General features: G+C 34.7%; 5 protein-coding genes across 7 annotated transcripts; 1 reads left to right on the top strand and 4 right to left on the bottom strand.

Moving 5' to 3' along the window:
• The first annotated feature begins 240 nt into the window (after nt 1-240).
• LOC149615747 (uncharacterized) lies at nt 241-7,811 on the top strand. 3 transcript variants are annotated; one of them, XM_089856071.1, is made up of 4 exons: nt 244-468; nt 615-867; nt 6,090-6,168; nt 6,227-6,245. In XM_089856071.1, the coding sequence occupies exons 1-4, from the start codon at nt 433-435 to the stop codon at nt 6,228-6,230; spliced, it is 372 nt and encodes a 123-aa protein (XP_089712197.1). In that variant the 5' UTR covers nt 244-432; the 3' UTR covers nt 6,231-6,245. The 3 variants fall into 3 exon arrangements, with proteins under 3 accessions (XP_089712195.1, XP_089712197.1, XP_089712196.1); XM_089856069.1 differs by having other exon boundaries at nt 241-468; nt 6,090-7,811; XM_089856070.1 differs by lacking the exons at nt 6,090-6,168; nt 6,227-6,245 and adding an exon at nt 4,128-5,413 and having other exon boundaries at nt 250-468.
• On the bottom strand, nt 7,666-8,360 carry LOC149615746 (uncharacterized). Its single transcript, XM_089856077.1, has 2 exons — nt 8,239-8,360; nt 7,666-8,105 (listed from the first exon to the last, which is right to left on the bottom strand). Exons 1-2 carry the CDS (start codon nt 8,297-8,299, stop codon nt 7,798-7,800), a joined length of 369 nt encoding a protein of 122 aa, XP_089712203.1. The 5' UTR covers nt 8,300-8,360; the 3' UTR covers nt 7,666-7,797.
• Nucleotides 8,361-9,709: 1,349 nt separating this feature from the next.
• On the bottom strand, nt 9,710-10,888 carry LOC149615745 (uncharacterized). Its single transcript, XM_089856073.1, has 3 exons — nt 10,750-10,888; nt 10,568-10,674; nt 9,710-10,041 (listed from the first exon to the last, which is right to left on the bottom strand). The coding sequence occupies exons 2-3, from the start codon at nt 10,665-10,667 to the stop codon at nt 9,710-9,712; spliced, it is 432 nt and encodes a 143-aa protein (XP_089712199.1). The 5' UTR covers nt 10,668-10,674; nt 10,750-10,888.
• Nucleotides 10,889-14,222: 3,334 nt separating this feature from the next.
• Nucleotides 14,223-16,310, bottom strand: LOC149615744 (uncharacterized). The gene is made up of 2 exons (XM_089856076.1): nt 15,870-16,310; nt 14,223-15,372 (listed from the first exon to the last, which is right to left on the bottom strand). Exons 1-2 carry the CDS (start codon nt 15,964-15,966, stop codon nt 15,071-15,073), a joined length of 399 nt encoding a protein of 132 aa, XP_089712202.1. The 5' UTR covers nt 15,967-16,310; the 3' UTR covers nt 14,223-15,070.
• A 5,185-nt stretch (nt 16,311-21,495) lies between these two features.
• LOC149615743 (uncharacterized) lies at nt 21,496-22,480 on the bottom strand. The gene is made up of 2 exons (XM_089856075.1): nt 22,373-22,480; nt 21,496-22,235 (listed from the first exon to the last, which is right to left on the bottom strand). Exons 1-2 carry the CDS (start codon nt 22,473-22,475, stop codon nt 21,913-21,915), a joined length of 426 nt encoding a protein of 141 aa, XP_089712201.1. The 5' UTR covers nt 22,476-22,480; the 3' UTR covers nt 21,496-21,912.
• Between the last annotated feature and the right edge of the window lie 258 nt (nt 22,481-22,738).

Below are 22,738 nucleotides of genomic sequence, written 5' to 3'. Positions count from 1 at the left end.
AAGCGAAGGCTATGATCTTTAATTTTAAGTTAAGATAGCGTTTTATAGTCGATCCGGATAATCATTTGAAATGAAAATAAAAGAAATAGCATGTGGGAGTAGTAATGAAGTCGGTTTCTTTCCTTGTAAAATAGAAAATAATATCACCGACGAGTAGGTTATGTCGTTGAGCGCGTGATCGAGTTGGCTACGAACGATGACGCTGAGTTTAGCCGACAAGGAAGTTGAAGGAACAGCTTAGCGTCGTCTGCTCATAGATTACAAATTGACCCGGGATTAGGTAATCTTTTTGAGATAAGGAATAAGACATACCCTGGGTGCTTTACCTTCAAATTTCATAAATAAAATGAATAATAAAACTAGATAAGAGTTGCATATAAGCCTGGTAACATTTATACGGAACATTATTCGTTCAACAATCTTATAATCAAAATGACGTTGATTGAAAGCTTTCCCCTTAACTCTGCGGTAAGCCTTTGTTCCTAAAATGCTGGGCTGGGACGATCTTATTATTATTTTTGATCATGTGTACTTGCTAATTTAATTACTAATTGTTATAAGTATTAAGCGTAAGTAATTAACATAGATATGTGCTTTTTTTTGGCGCTGTTCAGGAGGATTTGGAGAAACTTTTGGATGTTTATATTGATGTAAAAACTGAAGATCGGTACCAATGTGATAGTGTGGATGAAAGGGCAGATCCTCGTAAATTACTTAAAGGGTTTTCTTATTCGACTTGTGAAGTTGATGGCGTGGTCACTTCGGATACTGGAAAGCAGAATCAGTTAATTGAAATTGCCCATAAACTAAAAGATATTGCTGAGAACTTTCATCTAGAGAGGAAATCAACTGATCCTGATCTTGATGGTGAGTGCAACTATTCTATGGTTTACTTCAAGCTTATGGGCTTTTGGCTTTAGTTTGACGTTTTGATTGTGCAAATACCAGGGTTCATATAAGAATGGGAATGTCCGGGAAATTAGTTGTTGATTAAAAACTCAGGGAAATTATTGTTTCTTGTGAAATTCAGGGAAAACTCAGGGAAATATATGGTTTTCTGTAAAATTCAGGGGAAACTCAGGGAAATATATAGTTTCCTGTAAAATTCAGGGAAAAATCGGGAAAATTTATAGTTTCCTGTAAAATTCAGGGAAAAATCGGTGGAATTTAAGGTTACCTGTAAAATTCAGGGAAAAGTCGGGGAAATTTATGGTTTCCTGTAAAATTCTGGGAAAAGTCGGGGAAATTTATGGTTTCCTGTAAAATTCTGGGAAAAATCGGGGAAATTTATGGTTTCCTGTAAAATTCTGGGAAAAATCGGGGAAATTTAGGGTTTCCTGTAAAATTCTGGGAAAAATCGGGGAAATTTAGGGTTTCCTGTAAAATTCTGGGAAAAATCGGGGAAATTTAGGGTTTCCTGTAAAATTCTGGGAAAAATCGGGGAAATTTAGGGTTTCCTGTAAAATTCTGGGAAAAATCGGGGAAATTTATGGTTTCCTGTAAAATTCTGGGAAAAATCGGGGAAATTTATGGTTTCCTGTAAAATTCTGGGAAAAATCGGGGAAATTTATGGTTTCCTGTAAAATTCTGGGAAAAATCGGGGAAATTTATGGTTTCCTGTAAAATTCTGGGAAAAATCGGGGAAATTTATGGTTTCCTGTAAAATTCTGGGAAAAATCGGGGAAATTTATGGTTTCCTGTAAAATTCTGGGAAAAATCGGGGAAATTTATGGTTTCCTGTAAAATTCTGGGAAAAATCGGGGAAATTTATGGTTTCCTGTAAAATTCTGGGAAAAATCGGGGAAATTTATGGTTTCCTGTAAAATTCTGGGAAAAATCGGGGAAATTTATGGTTTCCTGTAAAATTCTGGGAAAAATCGGGGAAATTTATGGTTTCCTGTAAAATTCTGGGAAAAATCGGGGAAATTTATGGTTTCCTGTAAAATTCTGGGAAAAATCGGGGAAATTTATGGTTTCCTGTAAAATTCTGGGAAAAATCGGGGAAATTTATGGTTTCCTGTAAAATTCTGGGAAAAATCGGGGAAATTTATGGTTTCCTGTAAAATTCTGGGAAAAATCGGGGAAATTTATGGTTTCCTGTAAAATTCTGGGAAAAATCGGGGAAATTTATGGTTTCCTGTAAAGTTCTGGGAAAAATCGGGGAAATTTATGGTTTCCTGTAAAGTTCTGGGAAAAATCGGGGAAATTTATGGTTTCCTGTAAAGTTCTGGGAAAAATCGGGGAAATTTATGGTTTCCTGTAAAGTTCTGGGAAAAATCGGGGAAATTTATGGTTTCCTGTAAAGTTCTGGGAAAAATCGGGGAAATTTATGGTTTCCTGTAAAGTTCTGGGAAAAATCGGGGAAATTTGTGAGTCTTGGAAAAGTATGTCCAACCTCATAGTTTTTACTCATAAAACCCCTCCAGCAGTTACTTGGTGGCCTTGCACCTGAAAATATCAGGGACATTTATGGGGAAAACCCTGTAAATGTTAGGTAAATCGGTTTTACAAAAGTTGTATGAACCCTGTATATATTAATTGCATTCATTTAGCCTTTGCCAATATTAGCAAATTGCTAACCTTGTTATTTGTAAATTTTGTAATCATGACACGATTGCTTAATACTACTTTCTGCACAAAGTATTGTATTACTGCCTTTTGATTTATTGGTGTTTAAGTTTGTTTTGAGATAAGACGTTGGTAGCATTATTTTTTAATCTTTTTGTGATTGGGTAAAATGCTTAAACGTTACACATACTTTTGAAGGTTGTTGCAATGGATTTCTATGAGATTTTGATTGGCTGAAAACTTTTTTCAATTATGGGTTCTTGTTTTTGATTGGGTGTTGGTTTCCGTGATCCTATTATTGGAAAAGTGCAATTAACATAATTAAAATAACGGCTGCCTTTTCTAAATATAAAAGGAATTAAATATTAAAATTAATCAATAAAATGAATTATCTCTTATTACAATATGATAATTAGTACATTTAATTAGTCATAATTAAAAACTATCAATGACTACCGTGTCGCCATTCCCCGCCATTGGTTTAGTGCATGGCGTCTGCTAACCAGAACCTCTTAAGCGCGTGATCGAGTGGGCTTACCATTACCTCTATCTCAGCCTTGAGAATTCAACCAATCCCGTAGGCGTAAAAGGTTCTGGATAGCAGACGCCATCCACTAAACCAATGGCGGGGAATGGCGATACAGTAGTCCTAGGTACTTTTTAATCATGACCAATTAAATGTACTAATTATCATATTGTAATAAGAGATAATTAATTCTATTGATTAATTTTAATATTTAATTCCTTTTATATTTAGAAAAAGGCCAATCATTCTTTTAATTAACCTATCTTACGTTTTAAAGTAATTTTCTTTAATTCGTTATTAATTCACTTAATGCGAAGTTGCTTTAAGAGAGCCTAAATCAGAGTCCTGCACGGGCCGGGTTCAAGCCCGGTCCGGCCCGAGGCCCGGCCCGATCGGGTCGGGCCGAGCCGGGCTTTCCACTTTTGAAAATTGTATCGGGCCGGGCCGGGTCGGGCTTTTAAAATTTTTGAAATTAACGGGCCGGGCCGGGTCGGGCTTTTAAAATTTTGGAAGTTAACGGGCCGGGCCGGACCGGGCCGAACTTGATTCTCATTTAATCCAAAGTTCAAATGAAAGATTATTTAAATGAGTATAAGCTTCTAAGAACAAATGTAAAGAACAATTATCAAAAGAAATGAATAATACACGAGGCTAAAGCAAATATGAATTCAAATCATTGATTTTATGTAAAAAAATATAAAAATTACAACTGAACTACGTGTAACGGGCCGGGCCGGGCCGGGCCTGTTCAATTCATTCAATGTGTCGGGCCGGGCCGGGCTTGGTTAATGCATGTAACGGGCCGGGCCGGACCGGGCCGAAAAACCAACTATGAACTCGGACTCGGGCCGGGTTTCGGGCTTATTCAAAATTCTAAAACCGGGCCGGGCTTGGGTCGGGCCTGAAAAACTCGGCCCGTGCAGGTCTCTGGCCTAAATCACATTAGTAGCTGCTTATATATAAAGCTTTTAGCACTTAAAGGACTTATATTCTCAAACGTTGATACATACTAAAGCGGGATCGTTATACTTAGGTTTAAATCCTGACGAAATTATCGTTGTCAAGGAAATATTTTCGCTGTATCAACCCAGCGTTACGGATATTGCTGATGCTGTTTTGAAGAATTTAACACCTAAAACTTTAGGCTACTCCCTAGACTTGTTAATTAAAAGTACCGATGATCGTGTATCACAAATAGGCCTACCGTTCGATCTCATTGGAGCTATGTACGCCTTAAAGGGGGCTGTAAATATACCCAGTTGGGTTAAGAAATGTTGCGTACAACATATCACTAAGAATAATGCAGCGCAAAAGTGAATATTAATTGTTTTCTCATAGTTAAAGGGAAGGTTTAGGTAACATAACTGTTTATACCTTACTTGAAAAAACGGCTGCCTTTGAATTAAATATTAAAATTAATCAATAAAATTAATTATCTCTTATTGCAATATGATAATTAGTACATTTAATTAGTAATGATTAAAAATTGTCAAGGACTGCTGTTTCGTTGGTTTAGTGCATGGTGTCTGCTAGCCTGAACCATGACCCTTACCTCTCTCAGCCTGTTAGGATTCACCCAATCCAGTAGGGGTAAGGGGTTCAGGCTAGCAGACGTCACTAAACCAATGGCAGACGGCGACAAAGTAGTCTTGAGAGTTTTTAATCATGACTAATTAAATTTGCTAATTAACATATTGTAACAAGAGATAATTAATTTTATTGATTAATTTTAATATTTAATTACTTTTATATTTAGAAAGTCTGTTATTTTTTTTTTTAAGGTATAATCTGTTATGATCCCTGAACGTCTCCATCTTGTTAGTTATATTTTTCTATTATATTTAATATTATTTGTAAGTTGAATGAAGAAATGTATAGTTAGGAATGTTTATATTTACAAAGTAAAGTTATTCAGCTAACGTCACGACTCGTATGAACCAATAAAATGCCCAAAATAACATCAATACCCGTTTTTAGTTTGCCCGCTCGCTATGGTGGCAAAAGTATTAGTCAGACCCTTCATGGCTGGCTTGATGGCTGGTTTTCGCGTGCCGATATTTATTTTATATTTTTATCCTTATCTTCTATTGGTTAAGAGTCTATGGTGTAATAAGCTTTATCTATAGAATATTTTGAACATTATATGACAGCTATAATTGAATACTGTAATTTTTATTGAGAAAATTCGCACTTTCAATGTTATGATTACCTTTATGAAATGTTAGGCTTTGATAAATATATTTACTAAGATTTGTGTACATTTTTTCAAATCAGAATGTATATTTTTGCCACAAAATAAATTTATTTTCACACACTTGACTTTCGTGATTGAATACATGTCATAATATTAAGTTTATCTTGTAAGTTCAATTATAAATCAGTTAAATATTACTTGAAGCGATTAAACTCAACCAAATATTACTTGAAGCGATTAAACTCAACCCAACCCATAAACCAAGTGTAATTATTTAACTTGTATATATTTCAATCAAGTTTGGAATTAATTATATGAAATCAAACTTGCTCAGGTAAATCCCCATATTTTATCAAATAATAGTAATAGAACAATGAATTCGTAAAATAACCACTTGGAATAGTTGTATTAATATTTCCTATAGAGTAATTTCAGTCCAGTATGTCACACCCGTCAGTTTTGTCCATCTAACAGTACTCATTGGTACTATGGTCTCCACTCGACCGATATTACTCTATAGGTTAAAGTATGCGTAATGGACTTGAGAATTGTTATTTTCAAAAGCCCCTTCCACAGGGTTCGTAATTGACTGAAGTAGAATTTTTACGAATTCAAGGTTTAACAGGCTGCGCATTTATCACTTCCACTCGGTTAACGAATGTTTGTAGTCATAATTACATTGACAATATCCATATCTCTTATCAGTTCTATTATCATGATCGTTGAACAAATTTAAATCATCTATGAATAAATCTTTCCTATTTTCAAGCTTGCTTCTTACTTTTCCTATTTTACACTTAGGCTTTAGGTCATCTTTCTTACAAGGATATCCTTGGCAATGGGCATTCAGCCGACAGATACACGGGCATTCTAACCCTAGGTATGTGCAGATTTGCCGAGTTTGTTCGGGGCATTTAGGGCTCTCCGTATTCCGACAGGTAATGGATCCCTTTTCATCGCAATCTACGAGAAAGAGAACTGGTTTTTACAGTCACTTCTCGTCTCTTAAATTGTTTATGCAATTTTATTTAATTTTTTTTGCTAGGTGTGGTTATGTAACCAGACCTAGCTTCGCGGTGTTGTTTTGTCTGTCCTTCTGTTTGTTTGTAGGCGCAGGTACACGATTTTTCATAGAAAAAAGTGTGACATCAGAATAAAAACATGTTTTTACATTTTTTTGCCACTACCATCGTGGCGTTCCGGCATGGTAGCGACGAGATCGCAAATAAGATCGTAATTTGAATCAGGAAAACGTATTTAAATCCCGTCATGTTTAATCTACCAAAAAGATATCGGAAGTAAATCATAGCTTAATATATTCGATAACAAATTGAGCAGAACTTTTGTTTCATACCCAATGATCCGAAATGGTGAAGGTGTTGAGATAGAGTACGACTGGTGGAAAAGTTCCGACCAGAATGCAACTTGCTTCGAACTGTTGTCGTTCCTCTGTGTCCAGGACAAACTTATTCAAACGACTATGAACTCTTTTATACAAGTACAATCATTATAAAACCATTAGTAGACGTTGAGCTCATCTGTATTGCGTTTTGGTTCATCTTTAGTTTTGTTTTTATTTATTTAACTGTCAGTGTTGGTTGATTTATGTCGTATTGTGAATTTTGTAAAAGCCAAAACATATCAAAATTTTTAATTGCTTTTTTAAACTGTCAGAGTATGGTTTTTGTTTTTCCAACCAAGTTTTTCAGTTCGTAATTTAAATGTCAAAACTGGTTGATTTATGCGGTATTGTGATTTTAGAAAAAAACGAAAAACATATGTCAAATTTTTTCATTTCGCTGAATTCTTAATTTCCTTTGGACATTTTAATTCAAAGTAATTAATCACTCCATTAACGGTACAAGGCTTACCCTCCTGAGATAACCCGCAATGCCAAACTTAATATGTAATTACGTATGTTAATGTTATGGTACCATTACTCGAAAATACGAAAACCAACTGTCAACAAATGGCCGAGTACCTTGGATAAAGATGAAAGTGTGTTTTGAATGTTTTTAGATCGAAGGTTGCCTGCAATTAACGGGGTTCGTACACGACCTGGTAAACCTGGTAAATTTGAAAATGCCCCTAAAAGGTCAGGGAAAAATATTCTTAGAGTAAAAGTCGGGGATACTGTGTAACAGTATTAGGGTGACCCGAAAATGTGTCTAAAATTTGACCATAGCTCGAAATTATTCAAAAGGATGGTTAAAATTCTCCAAGAAAACACACAGTACTGAAACTTATTAAACCGTTGTTAATCTTTATTTGAAATCAAATTTACAACAAAAAATGTTAAACCTAATTTAATATATATTGATATATTTTTATTCTTTAAATATTATCAGTTAAACATTATTTCAAACTTTTAAACTCAACACATAAACCAAGTGCAATTATCTAACTCGTATAATCAATTATATAAAAATCAAATAGTGCTCGGGTAATCGATCCCCATATTTTATCAATATTCAATAACGAATTCAATATTTAACAGACTGCGGATTTATTACTTCCACTTGGCTAACGAATATGTAGGTGCAGCACATCCACAATATCCAAATCTCTTTTCAGTTCTATTATCATGATCGCTAAATAGATTAAAACTATTCATGACGTCTTCCCTTTTTTTTCTTCTTATTGTTACTAAACAGTTAGGCGTTCCAATACCAGACTTGCAACGAAATCCTTGGCAATGGGCATTCAGTCGACAGATACACGGGCATTGTATCCCTATGTATCCGCAGATTTGCCGAGTTTGTTCGGGGCATTCACTATTATCGACAGGACATCTAAAGCCTTCCGAGCCATCGCAATCTTAAGAGAAAGAGAAATGGTTCTTTTAATCCGCTTTTCATTTCTTAAATTGTTTACGCAATCTTAGTCCATCCCATTCAATTTTTTTATTTATAGAAAAATGTTCGATCTCGGAGTAGAAACGTGTTTGTACCTTTACGTAGCGTAATGTACTCCCCCTCGCATTGTAACGACAAGATTGCTATTGAGATCATAATTTGAATCAGGAAAACTTATTTAAATCCCGTCATGTTAAATCTACCAAGAAGATACCGGAAGTAAATTATTGTTTTATAAATTCGATAACAAATTGAGAAAGACTTCTTTTTTCTTACCCCATGATCCGACAATGTTAAGTGTTGAGATAGCGTACGACGCGTTGGAAATTTCCAAGCACAATGCAACTTGCTTCGAGCTGTTCTCGTTCCTCTGTGTCCAGTAGAAACTTATTCAAACGACTACACACACTATCGCTTAAGTAAAATCGTAATAAAACTGTCGGTACATGTTGAGCTCCTCTGTATTATGTTTTTGTTCATACCCACGCTTCATCTCTAGTTTTCCATTTAGTAATTTAACTGTCAGTACTGGTTGATTTATGTGGTATTGTGATTTTAGAAAAAACGAAAAACATGTCACATTTCTTCATTTCGCTGAATTCTTAATATCTTTTGAACTTTTAAATTCAAAATAGTTGATCACTTCATTGGCGGTACATGCCTTACCCTCCTGAGATAACCCGATATGCCTAACTTAACATCTAATTGCGTATGTTATGGTACCATTACTCGAAATATATTAAACCAACTGTCATCAAATGGACGAGTACCTTGGATAAAGAGGAAAGTGTGTTTTGAATGTTTTTAATCGAAGGTTGCCTACAATTAACGGGGTTCGTACACGACCTGATAAACCTGGAAAATTTGAAAATGCACCTAAAAGGTCAAGGGACAACATTCTTAGAGTAAAAGTCGGGGATACTGTGTAACTGTATCAGGGTGATCAGAAAATGTGTCTGAGATTTGACCAGTGCTCGAAATTATTCGAAAGGATGGTTGAAATTCTCCAAGAAAGCACTGAGTATTGAAACTTATTAAACCGTTGTTAATCTTTATTTGAAATCAAATTTACAACAAACTAAATTTAATATATATTGATGTATTTTAATTTTTTAAATATTATCAGTTAAACATTATTTCAAACTTTTAAACTCGGCACATAAACCAAGTGCAATTATCTAACTTGTATATTTCAATCAAGTTTTGAATTAATTATATGAAAATCAAACGTGCTCAAATTAATCCCCGTATTTTATCAAATAATAATAATAATATCAATGAATTCGTGAAATAACCACTTGAAATCGTTTTATTAATATTTCCTATAGAGCAATATCAGTCCATTATATGACAACGTCACACCCTTCTGTTTTATCTCTACTCTTTGTTAATGTGGTCCCCACTCGACCGATATTACTCTATAGGTCAATTTTTAAGGTCCAAATTTCCTTTTATGTTAAAGAATGCGTAAAGGGCTTAAGAATTGCTATTTTCAAAAGCCCCTTCCACATGGTTCGCGATTGACTGAATTATTTTCAAGTAGTATTTTTACGGGCCGCGCTATTTTTACTTCCACTCTCTTAGCTGATTCCTACCATTTGGCATTGAAGTACATTGACAATTTCCAAATCTCCTTTCAGTTCTATTATCATGATCGTTAAACAGATTTAAATCGTCCACGCGTTGTCCTATTTTCCTTATATGTGGGATTGATACATCTCCCGGTGCTTGACATACACTCTTGTAGCCTTTTTGGGTACAAGGATATCCTTGGCAATGGGCATTCAGGCGACAGATACACGGGCAACGAAAGGCCATGTATGCGCAGACTTGCCGAGTTTGTTCGGGGCAGACATTAGCCTCGACAGGACAGGTAAAGCCTTCGTTGCCTTCGCAATCTACGATAAAGAAAATGTCTTTTTAGCCACATCGTAGTATACGATAGGCTCTTAGTTTGACCCGAGCCGTAATAATAGTAGTAGTAGTAGGAGCCGGGGTTGTCTCTTTCGTTATCGTCAGATTTTAGCTTGAAAGGAAATCGATAGTACCTCAACCCACCCATAGGTGTAGCTGAGCTCAGTTAGAGATTTTATTTTAATTAAAATCTTTTCAAATCGCTAACGGGAATTGAACCCGGGTTGCTAGCGTAGCAGTAAGACAAGCTACTACTGAGCCATAGGAGGAGGGTACCTGTGGGGTCGGACACTTCTGATTTTTTATCTGTGGGGTCTTTGAATTTTTTCTTTTTATTTGTGTGTTAATTAAATAAATAACGATGTGGCTGCTATTACGAGCCCTTGGGTCGACTTGTTTAATCCACTTTTCATTTCTTAAATTGTTTATGCAATCTGATCTCTGATCCAATTTTATTTAATTTTTTTTTGTAGAAAAACCTTTGACCTAAGAATAAAAAAATGTTTGTACCTTTTCTTGGTATACGGAAATATATTTTCCCGCATAGTATCGACGAGATTGCAAATAAGATCATAATTTGAAACAAGAAAACGTATTTAAATCCCGTCATGTTTAATCTACCAAGAAGATATCTTAAGTAAATTGTAGTTTTATATATTCGTTGACAAATTGCGAAAGACTTAGTTTCTTACCCTCTGATCCAAAAATGTTAAGTGTTGAGATAGAGTACGACCAAACGACTCGATGGAAATTTCCGACCACAATGCAAGTTGCTTCGAGCTGTGCAGTCTACAAACGTATTCGTGTGACTACACACACTTTTATATAAGTACAATAGCAATGAAACTGTCAGTAAACGTTGAGTTCTTCCGTATCATCACAAGTCTAGACTGCTCTTTATTTTTTTTGTCATTTTGTAATTTAACTGTCAGTACTGGTTGATTTATGCAGTATTGTGATTTTTGATAAAACCAAAACACGTCACATTTTTTCATTTCGTAGAATTCTTAATTTCCTTTGGACATTTTAATTAAAAGTAGTTAATCATTCCTTTAACGGTACATGCCTTACCCTCCTGAGATAACCCGATATGCCTAACTTAACATCCAATTGCGTATGTTATGGTACCAATACTCGAAAATACAAAAACCAACTGTCAACAAATGGCCGAGTACCTTACATGTAGAGGAAAGTGTGTTTTGAGTGTTTTTAGTTCGAAGGTTGCCTACAATTAACGGGGTTCGCACACGACCTGGTAAACCTGGGAGATTTGATAATGCACCTAAAAGGTCAAGGGACAATATTCTTAGAGTAAAAGTCGGGGATACTGTGTAACTGTATCAGGGTGACCAGAAAATGTGTCTCAGATTTGACCAGATCTCGAAATTATTCAAAAACACAGAGTATTCAAACTTATTAAACCGTTTTTAGTTTTTAGCGCCATCTATTGATGGCTAAAAACTAATGCATTTATACCGAAGATTTACTACCCCCACTTTTACCCCTTTCACCCCCACTTTTTCCCCCCTCTTTTCCCCCCATTTCCCCCTTTTTTTAGTGCCTTTCCCCCCTATATTACCCCCTTTTTTCCCCCATTATATCCTATGTTACGGCTGGTTGGGCGTCTTAACCCCGCCTTGTCGCGTTAATTTATTCAAATTTATTCATAATTCATAAATAATGCTCTAAAACGCTAACAGATGGACCTAGGGTAGCTAAGCTTCATATTATTTTATTTCGTAAATTTCCAAATCCCCAACGGGACTCGAACGCTCCAACGTCAACGCTACGGTTCGGAAACCCGGTACGCTAGAACTGAGCCACAGAATGCTTATATAAACCTTTGCTTTCATGAGATATAAGCTGGGATAGAAATCCATCTCGAGTCTAGGCGCGTTTGCGGCGTTTCGCGCTAAGAGAGAGAAATTAAATAATCGCCCACTACCACGTTAATATGACGTTAAGTCGGCCTCAAAGTCACGTCTGAAGCTTAGAGTTCTTTTCCTAAAACCTTATCAGTCTTGAATGTAGAGAGAAACGAATTAGCAGGCAAAGTTCACCATGAGTTAACCAATGATATCGTCTCTTGAAAACTCGTCTGCTACTCTACTTAGTTAAGCGAGCAGTCCACGTTTACAAGTGAGATTAATGATAACTTTATAAATAATGATGTTTAAAATTAACCGATTGAGGAAGTTACAATAGTTCAATATATATTATTCTGTAATTTAATTAAGATTAAAATAAATATATATTCACGAGTGAGATTAATGATCATAATGGTAGATAATGATGTTTCAAGTAAGTTAATTGAGGAATTCACTGTAGATTAATTAATATTATACTTTAATTTAATAAATATTATACTTTAATTTAATTAATATTATACTTTAATTTAATTAAAATTGAGGAAGTTACAATAGTTCAATATATATTATTCTGTAATTTAATTAAGATTAAAATAAATATAAATTCACGAGTGAGATTAATGATAATTATAAATAATGATGTTTCAAGTAAGTTAATTGAGGAATTTACTTTAATTTAATTAATATTATACTTTAATTTAATTAATATTATACTTTAATTTAATTAATATTATCATGATACTATAGTTTATGATAACTTTACAAATAATGATGTAGTTTAGTTAAGTTTAAAACTAACCGATTGAGGAAGTTACTATAGGGTTGGTACTGGTAATTATGGACACTTTTTGCAAATCTTTGAATAACTTCCGTGGAGCTAACGTTAGACACCAGAAACTTTCAGGATATGAAATATGATTCTTTATACACAATTCGCTGTTTTCAGCTTTTTAACTCTCTTAAATTTTGCACAATATCCTATTTCCCAATCCCCTCGGAGGACCCCAATTGTGAACAATCGCTGGTAAATGTAAACACCCTGACCCTAAATACTGAAGGAGGTAGTGAATGAACACTGGACCCAAATGTGAACAACAATGATAATCAAATGGGAGGAATAAAAAAGGCCCTAGGAAAGGACAGGGTTGCCACAGTACCTGGAAATCCTGGAAAAGTCAGGGAATTTAAAAATGGGCCGAAAAGGTCAGGGAAAAGTCAGGGAATTTGATTTAGTGGGTAAAACTTCTGGGAATAAGTCTTTATTGAAAGAGTAATGAAAGTTTCTCCTCATGCTCTCTCAACACAGAAAACTCTAGATTAATCCTTAAAAATGTCTAGAATTGTTTTTGTAAAGTAAATGCTCTCTTAGACTGTTATTTATAGTTAAAATGTTTCTTATTTGTATTGGTGCAACAAATACATGGGAAAATTTAATGTTGAGAGTTTATTTAATTATAACCACTTGAAACGTGCAGTAAACATTCACTTTTTCGGCCTAAAAGGTCAGGGAAAATCTGAGAAAAAGGTCAGGGAATTTGGTTCTGAAAATTCCGTGGCAACCCTGAAGGAGCTACCATTACGTAGGGCCTAAATCCATGCACCTAGATTAAAGTTTACGCAGATGTGATAAGTGATAATAGGATAATATAGTTAAATCAATACCCGAGTCAAAATGTTCAATAATTTGTTGAGAAGTCCTATTTATTTCGATACCTCGCATAACAGCTGTCTCGTTTTCTCGCTTTCCCGCCCAATAAGTAGTCGTAGCTACCGCCCTCTTACCGCTAAATTGATAAACTTACTAATGGCGCGAAATTTGAGTCTTTTTTGGGTCAATGATGTATTTTAAAGTTAATATTATAACTTTTACTTTTATTTTTTAGTAAAATAGCTTAAAAAGGATTCTAATTAACCTTGAAACAATTGAATTTTTACCTGGTTTTTTCCAACTCTAAAATCGAATTCCGAATCGAAACCACAGATATTAATATCAATTTTATAGTGAAAAACGTGATCTATCTAACGATTAAAGGTTTGTTATCGTGGGATTATTTTAACTCTTCCTAGAGCTTATTCCCCGATGGTATTGTATTAAGCAACACCTAAAATTGGCATCAACTTAAGTTGATTAGTCCGAGTTGGTGTGTATATAGGTTCGTATCTTTCATCCACGTATTCCTACAATGTTCATACCATTTTTATCGTAATCCTCAATATTCAATCTACAAATAGAGCCCTTTTAAAAGGAATTTAAGCCGCCCAAAAATTAGCTACAAAATGTTAAAGAAAAAATAGAATCGTTCACATTTACCAGTACCGACCCTAGTTTAAAAAATATTATTCTGTAATTTAATTAAGATAAAGTTCTGTAGGTTAAGTTTAAAATGAACCTAATGAGTAAGTTACTGTAGTTTATTACTAGATTGATTTTATTCATAATAGGAATGCTATTTTACAAACAATGAAAAAAAAAAACCCGAAATGCTAAATTAGCTGGGGTCATCTTATAATGCATATAGTAATACTAATTCTTGTCACTAGAAGGCGGTAAAAACTATATGACTGGGTCATCTTGTTAGTCTTTATTTCAAATCAAATTTACAACAAACTTAATATATTTATGTTGTTCTATCTTTTTAAATATCAGTTAAGTAATAACGGACAGTAAAATCAATTAAACATTACTTCAAACAATTAAACTTAACCCAACCCATAAACCAAGTGCAATTATCTAACTTGTATATTTCAATCAAGTTTTTAATTAATTTTATGAAAATCAAATGCGCTCAGTTAAATCCCCATATTTTATCAAATAATAAAGAACAATGAATTCGTAAAATAACCACTTGGAATCGTTTTATTAATATTTCCTATAGAGTAATATCAGTCCAGCATATGTCAACGTCACACCCTTCAGTTTCATCCCCCTATTAAGGTGTACAGTACAGTGGGGTCCCCCACTCGACCGATCCGATATTACTCTATAGGTCAATTTTTAAGGTTCAAATTTGTTTTTAAGTTAACGCATGCGTAAAGGGCTTAAGAATTGTTATTTTCAAAAGCCCCTTCCACATGGTTCGTGACTGACTGAATTATTTCCAAGTAGCATCTTTACGAATTCAAGGTTTAACAAGCTGCGCATTTATTACTTCCACTCTCTTAACCCAACATTATTCTTTTTACTACAAGAACACCATCCAAATCTCTTTACAGTTCTATTATCATGATCGTTGAACAGATTGAAATCATCTAAGACTTTTTCACTCGTCGCTGCCCTCGTAGATACTCGACACTTGGGCTTATCGCCATCTCTCACACAAGGAAATCCTTGGCAATGGGCATTCAGACGACAGATACACGGGCATGTTTGCTGAAGGTATTTGCAGATTTGCCGAGTTTGTTCGGGGCATTTATTATCCTCTTTCGGACAAGTCGAGTCATCGCAATCTACGAGAAAACAAGTGTTTTTTTTAATCCACTTTTCAATTCTTAAATTGTTTATGCAATCTTAGACCATCCAATCTATTTATTTATTGGTTTTTTTTTCTTAGTAAAACCAAGAAGTGATATATAGTTTACAAGGGAGAAGGAATAAATTCGCACCCCATTTCCATGCAGCTTTATCTCCAATCCGAAAGTAGACGTGTCCGGAGTTAATCCCCGCCGCCTCTAAATTACAACCAGCCAGCATCTCATTTCTTTCTTGAAAACTCGTGCACTCAGCGCGACGCGAAAGAGAAAAAATTATAGTCATATTTTCCGACTGAGGAGAGGCTGCGAAATAGCCCGGGGCTTCTCCTTTTACGTCCCCCCTTGTATTTTGAAAGGGGGACTGCAGGACTATGGCCCGCGCGAATACTTAGGCATCTTATACTCTCTCCCTAATAAACTAGATATCACTTCTTGGTAAAACGTTAGGCTTCGGAGTAGAAACGAGTTTGTACCTTTTTTTGGTTCATAGTAGTCCGCCTGGCATTGTATCGACCAGATTACAAATAAGATCATAATTTGAATCAGGAAAACGTATTTAAATCCCGTCATGTTAAATCTACCAAGAAGATATCTTAAGTGAATTATAATTTAAAATATTCGATAACAAATTGAGAAGAACTTTTGTTTCATACCCTCTGAACCAAGTGTTGAGATAGAGTACGACTCGCTGAAAACTTCTACACACAATGCAACTTCCTTCGACCTGTTGTCGTTCCTCTGTGTCCTGTACAAACTTACTAACACGACTACACAGACTTTTATATAGGTACAAACCTATTAAAACTGTCAGTACATGTTGAGTGCCTTTGTGTATCATGTATTGGTTTCTGTTAAAACTTCATATCTGGTTTTTGTTGTTCAGTAATTAAACTGTCAGTAGTGGTTGATTCACTAATCATACGGTATACGGCTTACTTTCCAGAGAAAACACGCGATGCCAAACTTAACAACTAGTTTCGTATGTTATGATACCTTTACTCGAAAATATGAAGTCAAATATTGGCCGAGTACCTTTGGATAGAGAGGATGAAAGTCACTGTATTTTGAGTATTTTTATATAAAATAATTTATAGCGAAATTCGTATGTTTGCCATGTAAGTTATTGCGAATGGTCAAGGGAATTTGTAGAATATGGTCAAGGAAAACCTGGAAAAATCAGGGAATTTTGTTCCTTTAAAACACTCAATTTATTGGTTTTCTGAAGTAAAGTCCACATTTCCCGCAATTTTTAATTATCATTATTTATAGAGTAAAATTTAATTGCAGTCTATTTAGTTGGCCAGTTCATAAGAATGGTTAAAATTCTCCAAGAAAACACAAGAGTATTGAAACTTATTAAACCATTTTTACCTCTCCGAGTGACGTATGTCACGGAGAGGTTCTGTAACGATCGTGTGTGTCTGTTTGTGTGTGTGTTTGTGTGTGTGTCTGTTGTTACACCCACGTGACCGCGTTCGCAGTTTCCAAATCGGAGCAAACGTGTTCGCCATTTCCGAACTGCTTTCACAGTCACGGAAATGGCTCCTCTACTTGAGTTTTCACACCACCATCTTCTGGTCTTTGTCCATCCCACACGGACACCAGTCTGTACTTACTGGCTTCTAATCACCACCATCTTTTTGTCTTCGTCCATCCCACATGGACACCAGTCTGTATATACTGGCTTCTAATCACCACCATCTTCTGGTCTTCGTCCATTCCACTTGGACACCAGTCCGTACATACTGGCTTCTAAACACCACCATCTACTGGTCTTCCGTCTATTCCACATAGACACCAATCTGTCTCATTGGCTTCTAACTCCATCGTCATCGTTTGGTTAAGACATTCGCGGTGATCAGCTAGGGTTACGAGAAACGTCTAGCCTCCCTAGGGTGGGTTGTCCACCAAAGGTTTTCGCAATTGCGGTTGTTCTTGCTTTTAACTGTAGTTCGACACCCTTATATACTACCTATTTGGGTAAGGCGAAGCAACCGGCGTATGCCTCATTTCAAACGCCAATATTAGTCAAATCTCTCAAGAATGTTTAATTGTTCTTTATCAAAACGATGTAACGCTCAATAAGGCAAACAACTGACGAAGAAAATATTTAATATTAATTATATTTATTTTAATATTTAAGATAATCTTGTTTCTCAACTCAAAATTAATACGGAAAGAGTTAAAAAGCAGTCTATGTTTTTGTCTGTGTGTGTCCGTCCATTGTTACACTAGTGCGTCGCGTTAGCAGTTAGCCTTGTGTTGATGTGTTAAGAAATCATACAGAACCTTAATATTCTCTTTTTCCATAATATAAAGTGAATATGTGGAAGCATTTTTCGTAATTATGATGCATTTAGTACTTTTGTAGCTTTAAAGCTCTGTTTCATTTTGATATTCCAAAGATTTTTTTTAATATTGTTATTTGAAATGGCTGTTTATATATTGCTTAAGCTATACTACATCTGTATATAGAATAATCCTTGGTTTAGTGGTTTCATGAAGAAAACTAAGACCTAGACTCTGGCGTGTATAACAAGTATTATGCGCAATAGGCTTAGTGAAACAAAGAGTAAATAATTGAGGCCTGGGGTGAATTAAACTTTTGGCTTTGATTTTCGTGTCTGAAATGAAGTGACATCAACGGTTCAGAGTGAGCCGAAAGTTAAATACACTCTTGAATAATCAGGTTAAGATTTTATAATGGAAGAAAAGATCATGTTGGCAATTAGATTAGTAAAAGGGCTAATGGTAAACGGGTAGTAGCTACAGACTTATTATTCTCTTTATGGTGCGCATTGACTATTAGTGCGTCTAGCTACAATTTAGCTTTGGTGTTATTTAACGTTAACATTCATGTTGGCAAACTAAGAATATTGTTGAGGTGAGACGAGACGATAGAGTTTACACTGCAAACCAGTTGTGAATGTAGATATCAGAATATGGGGTAATCAGCTGAAGCGTAGACTTCATTTCCTGTTCTTTTCCCCATTGACTGATTTCCATGTGTCCAAGATTTATCCTTATTGGATGTAAAATGTCGTCTGCGTTACTGTACATTCGCTATGTTTGGAATACTGCTTCAATATTTCGTAAATTTTTACTTCTAGGTAAATAAGTTTGTAGTAGTACACCTCTTGACTCGGAGAGGTAATATTTTGGTTTTCCCAACTTGTTAATCTTTATTTCAAATCAAATGTACAACAAACAAATGCTAAACCAAACTTAATATATTGATGCACTTTTTTAAATATTATCAGTTAAGTAATAAGGGACAGTAAAATGAGATAAACATTACTTCAAACTATTAAACTCGACCCATAAACCAAGTGCAATTATCTAAGAAATTTTGAATTAATTTTATGAAAATCGAAAGTGCTCAGTTAAATCCCCATAATTTATCAAATAATAAAGAACAATGAATTCGTAAAATAATCACTTGGAATCCTTTTATTAATATTTCCTATAGAGTAATAACAATCCAGTATATGACAACGTCACACCCTTCAGTTTCATCCCCCTTTTGGGGCGTACAGTACTCTTTGTTACTGGGGTCCCCACTCGACCGTTATTACTCTATAGGTTAATATTTTAAAGGTTCAAATTTGTTTTTATGTTAACGCATGCGTAAAGGGCTTTAGAATTGTTATTTTCAAAAGCCTCTTCCACACGGTTCGTGATTGACTCAACTATTTCCAAGAAACATTTTTACGAATTCAAGGTTTCACAGGCCGCGCTATTTTTACTTCCACTCGGTTAATGAATCATATACGCTTTCACTATTACTACATTTACAATATCCAAATCTCTTTTCAGTTCTATTATCATGATCGTTAAACAAATTTAAATCTTCTACGAGTTTTTCTCTCTTCAGAACATCTCCATTTTGATATGCAAAACACTTGAGCTTATCGTTATTTCCCGTACAAGGATATCCTTGGCAATGAGCATTCAGACGACAGATACACGGGCAGCTTTGCCCTTGATATCCGCAGATTTGCCGAGTTTGTTTGGGGCATTTATTATTCTCGACAGGACAGCTATAGCCTTCGTCGCCATCGCAATCTGCGAGAAAAAATAAATGTCTTTTTTAATCCACTTTTCAATTTTTAAACTGTTTATGCAATCTGAGTTTTTCCTTTTTTTTCATAGAAAAACGTTCAACTTTGGAGTAAAAACATTTTTTTACCTTTTCTTGGCGCTAAGTACAGCCTCTTGCATTGTATCGACGAGATCGCAAATAAGATCGTAATTTGAATCAGGAAAACGTATTTAAATCCAGCCATGCTAAATCTATTAAGAATATATCGGAAATAAATTATAGTTTTATATATTTGTTAACAAATTGAGAATGACTTTGGTTTCTTACCCAATGATCGAAAAATGTTAAGTGTTGAGATAGAGTATACGACTGGATGAAAACGTCTAGTCGCAATGCAACTTCCTTCGACCTGTTGTCGTTCCTCCGTGCCCTGTACAAACTTATTCACCCGACTACACAGACTTTTATATATGTAAAAACCTAATAAAACAGTCAGTAGATCCTCTTTATTAAGTTTTGCTTCCGGGTAAAACTTAATCTCTGGTTTTGTTGTTCAGTAATTAAACTGTCAGCGGTGGTTGATTCATTAATCTTTGCCTTAGCGGTACACGGCTTACCATCCGGAGAAAACACGCGATGCCAAACTTAATAAGTAGTTCCGTGTGTTACGACACCTTTACTCGAAAATATGAAAACCCAACTGTCACCAAATGCAAATGGCCTAGTAAAAAGGATGAAAGTGTAATTTGAATATTTTTATATGAAATAATTTATTGCAAAATTCATATGTTTATCATGTAAGTTATTGCGAATGGTCAAAGAAATATGTAGAATTCGGTTAGGAAAAACCTGGAAAAAATCAGGGAATTTCATTCCAAAGATTTGGTACCAACCCTTACCTAACAAACTGAGAAGAATTTCTGTCTTACCCCATGATCCGGAAATGTTAACAGTCGAGATAGTGTACAGTACGACTAGTTCAAAATTTCGAATCACAAACAAACACTTTTATGTAAATACAATTGTAGAGTTGAGTTCTTCCGCATACCCACGCTTCATCTCTAGTTTTTCAGTTCGTAATTTAACTGTCAAAACTGGTTGATTTATGTAGTAGTATTGTGATTGTTGAAAAATCGAAAACAAGTCTAATTTCTGAATTTCGTTAATAAACTATCAGTAGGCCTATATGTTTTTAGTTTTCCAAAGTCCAAGACTTCATCTCAAGCTATTCATTTCGTAACCTTACTGTCAATACTGGTTAACTTGTTCACTATTGTGATATTTGATGAAACCAAAGCATGTCACATTTCTTCATTTCGTGGAATTCTTAATATCTTTTGGATATTTAAATTCAAAGTAATTGAGAACTTCATTAGCGGTACAAACGGCTTATCTACTTGAGAAAAAAATCTAGACCTAGTTTCGTATGTTATGACACCTTTACTTAAACATATGAATAACCAACGGTCACCATTTGACCGAGTACCTTAGATAGAGAGGAAAGTGTATTTTGAATATTTTTAGTCCAAAGAATCAACAATTTCGAGATTATTTCAAATATTTTAGGCAATAATATGGACATGAAATTTCCTTATGGTTTTCAAAATTGGAATTTGCAAAGTTGAATTCATATCCCTCGTAAATACTCAATTTGTTGAAATATCTTAAACTAGAAGCGAGGAGTACATTCAATTACTTGAAAGAAACGATATTTTTACACTGGATTTAATTAGGAAATGTTTTGAAAGTTATAGTCCATTTCCCCCACAATATCTAATTATCATTATTTATAGAGTGAAATTTAATTACAGTCTATTTAGTTGGCCAGTTCGTAAGGATGGTTTAAATTCTCCAAGAAACACACAAGAGTATTGAAACTTATTAAACCATTTTTAGTCTTTATTTCAAATCAAATGTACAACAAACTTAATATATTTATGTTGTTCTATTTTTTTAAATATTATCAGTTAATAACAGATAGTAAAATCAGTTAAACATTACTTCAAACTATTGAACTCAACCCATAAACCAAGTGCAATTATCTAACTTGTATATTTCAATCAAGTTTGGAATTAATTATATGAAAATCAAACGTGCTCAAGTAAATCCCCATATTTTATCAAATAATAATAGAACAATGAATTCGTAAAAAAACCACTTGAAATCGTTGTATTAATATTTCCTATATAGTAATTTCAGTCCAGTATATGACAACGTCACACCTTTCTCTCTCGAACTACAGTTTCATCCCCCTATTGGGTCGTACAGTACTCTTTGTTACTGGGGTCCCCACTCGACCGATATTACTCTATAGGTCAATATTTTTAAGGTTCAAATTTTTTTTATGTTAACGCATGCGTAAAGGGCTTGAGAATTGTTATTTTCAAAAGCCCCTTCCACATGGTTCGTGATTGACATAATTATTTCCAAGTAGCGTTGTTTACGAATTCAAGGTTTAACAGGATGCTCATTTATCACTTCCACTCTCTTAACGAATAGTCTTCACTATTACCACATTGACAAAATCCAAATCTCTTTTCAGTTCTATTATCATGATCGTTGAACAAATTTAAATCAACTAAGAGTTTTTCTCTATGCATTGAGTATCCTACTACACATATTGGCTCAAATACTTTTATCTTACAAGGAAATCCTTGGCAATGAGCATTCAGCCGACAGATACACGGGCATTTTTGAAGGCCGTATGAGCAGATTTGCCGAGTCTGTTCGGGGCATTTATTATCCTCGACAGGACAGGTAAAGTGTTTCCCGGCATATCTTTGCGAGCCATCGCAATCTACGAGAAAACAAATGTTTTTTTAATCCACTTTTCATTTCTTAAATTGTTTATGCAATCTGAGGCGATCCAATTTTATTTTATTTTTAATTTTGCATAGAAAAACGTTTGACCTCGAAGTAAAAACATGTTTTTACCTTTTATTGGATCCAACATCGACTTGCCGGCGTCCAGGCATGGTATCGACGAGATTGCAAATACGATCAAAATTTGAATCGGAAATACGCATTTAAATTCCATTATGTTAAATCTACCAAGAAGATATCTTAAGTAAATTATTGTTTTATAAATTCGATAAAAAAGATAGTCCGAAAATGTTTCAAAATTTCAGACCAGAATGCAACTTGCTTCGAGCTGTTGTCGTTCCTCTGTGTCCTGTACAAACTTATTCCGAAGACTATGAACTCTTTTTTACAAGTACAATCGTAATGAAACTGTCAGTAAACGTTGAGTTCTTCCGTGTCATCACAAGTCTAGACTGCTGTTTTTTTTTGTCATTTCAT

Source organism: Phalangium opilio, unplaced genomic scaffold (assembly GCF_054372755.1).
Source record: "Phalangium opilio isolate 3A_F unplaced genomic scaffold, DU_Popi_V2 ptg000217l_1, whole genome shotgun sequence".
Lineage (NCBI taxonomy): Eukaryota > Metazoa > Arthropoda > Arachnida > Opiliones > Phalangiidae > Phalangium > Phalangium opilio.
Note: the sequence above shows the minus strand (reverse complement) of the source record. Positions and strands in the feature narration are given on the sequence as shown.

Bases quoted from the DNA above. Each gene is read 5' to 3' on its own strand.
- LOC149615743 (XM_089856075.1), bottom strand. From the start codon at position 22,475: ATGGAATTTAAATGCGTATTTCCGATTCAAATTTTGATCGTATTTGCA. The intron at 22,236-22,372 runs GTAAAAACATGT...GTTTTCTCGTAG, and splicing joins GATGTTGGATCCAATAAAAG to ATTGCGATGGCTCGCAAAGA.
- LOC149615744 (XM_089856076.1), bottom strand. From the start codon at position 15,966: ATGACGGGATTTAAATACGTTTTCCTGATTCAAATTATGATCTTATTT. The intron at 15,373-15,869 runs GTACAAACTCGT...GTTTTCTCGTAG, and splicing joins CTACTATGAACCAAAAAAAG to ATTGCGATGACTCGACTTGT.
- LOC149615745 (XM_089856073.1), bottom strand. From the start codon at position 10,667: ATGACGGGATTTAAATACGTTTTCTTGTTTCAAATTATGATCTTATTT. The intron at 10,042-10,567 runs GTACAAACATTT...TCTTTATCGTAG, and splicing joins TTTCCGTATACCAAGAAAAG to ATTGCGAAGGCAACGAAGGC.
- LOC149615746 (XM_089856077.1), bottom strand. From the start codon at position 8,299: ATGATCTCAATAGCAATCTTGTCGTTACAATGCGAGGGGGAGTACATT. The intron at 8,106-8,238 runs GTACAAACACGT...CTTTCTCTTAAG, and splicing joins GTACATTACGCTACGTAAAG to ATTGCGATGGCTCGGAAGGC.
- LOC149615747 (XM_089856069.1), top strand. From the start codon at position 433: ATGACGTTGATTGAAAGCTTTCCCCTTAACTCTGCG. The intron at 469-614 runs GTAAGCCTTTGT...GGCGCTGTTCAG, and splicing joins GCTTTCCCCTTAACTCTGCG to GAGGATTTGGAGAAACTTTT. The intron at 868-6,089 runs GTGAGTGCAACT...TTTTACACTTAG, and splicing joins AACTGATCCTGATCTTGATG to GCTTTAGGTCATCTTTCTTA.